Source organism: Penaeus monodon, chromosome 36, assembly GCF_015228065.2.
Source record: "Penaeus monodon isolate SGIC_2016 chromosome 36, NSTDA_Pmon_1, whole genome shotgun sequence".
Taxonomy (NCBI): domain Eukaryota; kingdom Metazoa; phylum Arthropoda; class Malacostraca; order Decapoda; family Penaeidae; genus Penaeus; species Penaeus monodon.
In genome coordinates, this window is record NC_051421.1 from 21,444,583 (window position 1) to 21,447,082 (window position 2,500).

At 27.5% G+C, this 2,500-nt stretch overlaps 1 protein-coding gene across 1 annotated transcript in view; it reads left to right on the forward strand.

Annotated features, from left to right (window-relative positions):
- The window catches only part of LOC119595663 (probable serine/threonine-protein kinase clkA), a gene marked incomplete at both ends in the record, with an annotated part of 8,000 nt that extends 7,568 nt beyond the window's left edge, over positions 1–432 (forward strand). The window contains 2 exon segments of the mRNA XM_037944770.1: positions 119–204; positions 359–432. Of these exon segments, the coding sequence (XP_037800698.1) occupies positions 119–204; positions 359–432 (160 nt within the window).
- Between the last annotated feature and the right edge of the window lie 2,068 nt (positions 433–2,500).

Consider the following 2,500-nt stretch of genomic DNA (forward strand, 5'->3'; position numbering starts at 1 on the left):
TAATGATGATAACAATTACAATAATAATAATAGTAATGATAGTAATGATAATGATAATAGAAAAATGATAATAATAATGACAATAATAACATAATAATGATAATAATGATGATTGTATTAATAATAATAATAGCAATGATAATAATAATAATAATATTAATAATAATAATAATAATAATAATAATAATAACGATAATAATAATGATAGCCGCAGCAGTAGTAGTGATAAAAATAGTAATTATAATAACAATAATGATAACAATAATGTTTGCATTGATAATGGTACAAAAATATAAAAGTAGTGATAGTAATAATTATAATAATAATGGCAATAATATTGATGATAATAGTAATGATTACAGTAATAACAATAATGGTAATTATGATAATAAAAATAACAACAATAATAAGATTAATTATAATAAAGATGATAATAATGAAATAAATAGTAAAAATGTTAATAGTATTAACATTAACAATAATAATGACAATAGCAATAATAAAAATGAAAATTATTATAATGGTAAAAATAATGTTAATAATGAAGATTATAATAGTGATGATAACAATAATAGTAATAATAATGATGATAATAGAAATGATATTTATAATAATGATAATGATAATGATAATGTTAATGATAATGATAATGATAATAACAATATTAATGATAATAACAAAAATAATAATATTATCAATGATAATAATAATAATAATATGAACAATACAGTACTGTTGATAATAATAATTATAATAGCAATGGTAAAAAAATAAATATAAAAATGATTTTGATATTAATAAGGATAATGACTATAATTACAATAATGGAATGATAATAATAATGATACTGATCATAATAATGATAATAACAATGGTATTAATGATAAAAACAACAGTAATATTACTGTATTAATCAACATGAACGCTTTATCAGAAATCAGGAAATTCTAACCTCATTGTTTCTATCATTAACACGTTTCCATAACCTACCAATAACTTTTCAGGCGACAAACTGACATTACAAACAGAAAGACACACTAACACTAACAGATGATTATGTACCTTACCCTTTCTTTAATAACCATGATAATGAAGAGGATGATAGTGAGATAATGGTAGTAAGACTAGTAATATTGATGATATTGACAGTGACGATAATATTGATGATGGGGATAAAAGTAATGATGTTGTTAATGTTAATGATGGTGATATTGATGATAATGATATTGTGAATAATAATTGTTGATAATGGTATTGTGAATAATAATGATATTGTGAATAATCATGATAATGATATTGTGAATAATCATGATAATGATTATGTTGATGATAATGATATTCATAATGATAAAGGATTGTGCAAGTAAGTAAAGCAATTAACTAGATATGGAATATGCATGACTTATTGTCCCTTTAAATTCTGAAGTTATAATTACAGAATCAGAATAACTACTCCGTTTTAGTTACATTCTGTGTTCGATTGTTTGCTTGAGTGTGTTAGTTAGTGCCTCTATGAGTGCTTGTGTACGTGGTGTGTGCGTTTGAGTTTGTATGCATGTATGCATTGGAAATTGCATTTCCATTTGCGTATAGGAGTTCATACGTACGTTTGTGTATACGCTTGTATGTATGGATTTTTACTTCGTTTGTACGGTTGTATGTGTCTAATTTTGAGCGTACGTTAGTTTATCTGTGTTTTGAAATAATATTTGCGTTTGAGTGCATGTATGTTTTGACTTTTATGCATGACTTATTTTGCACATACTTTTCTTATAGGATGACAATAGGTTGCGTTTTAGCTGTTATAGTATGTCCCATTTTCTTGTCCTTATTCCATTATTTCTTCTTTTTCTTTCAAGGGAATCGACGGGACTACCCTGCGCTCCTTGTGGCTGAGTGGTTATTTCCTTACTCTGTCCATAGGGAAGAAGTTCTCCGCTTTAAGTTAATAAATTCAAAACTTTCCCAGACGGATATTCCAAAACTTATTTCTACACACGAGAAGTCCCGTGTCTTGTGTTCAATGTGTTGTTTCCTGATGAGTGGAATTCAATTTTCTTTTCAAACAGCTGACGAGATATCGATTCCTTCTAGGACTTACCAAAAGCGTTATGGGCAAACGCTATGAATGGAAGTGCCAGGGTACAATAAACCTAGGAACTAGGTCTTTTAACAGGGCTTAGGTTATGTAATGTGAAGGGGGGAAAGAAGTAAATTAGTTCGTATGCTAATAGAATTAATCGGGGAGAATCATTTAGATATCTTGGGTCAAAGTTTCCCATCAGAGGCAAAGACGTTGAGGCTATTAATCAAATATGTAAATGTAAATTGACATCCTCGAAGGGAGCTGGTACTAATAATGCATCTGAGGCAAGTACTTGATTAGTAAAAGTGATGTCTATAGCGTACATACTATGGTTAGTATTTGATTATATTACACCTGCCCTAGTGACAGATCAAGTGATAGATGAAGAATATTGCAAAAATAGCAGGTAGCCAA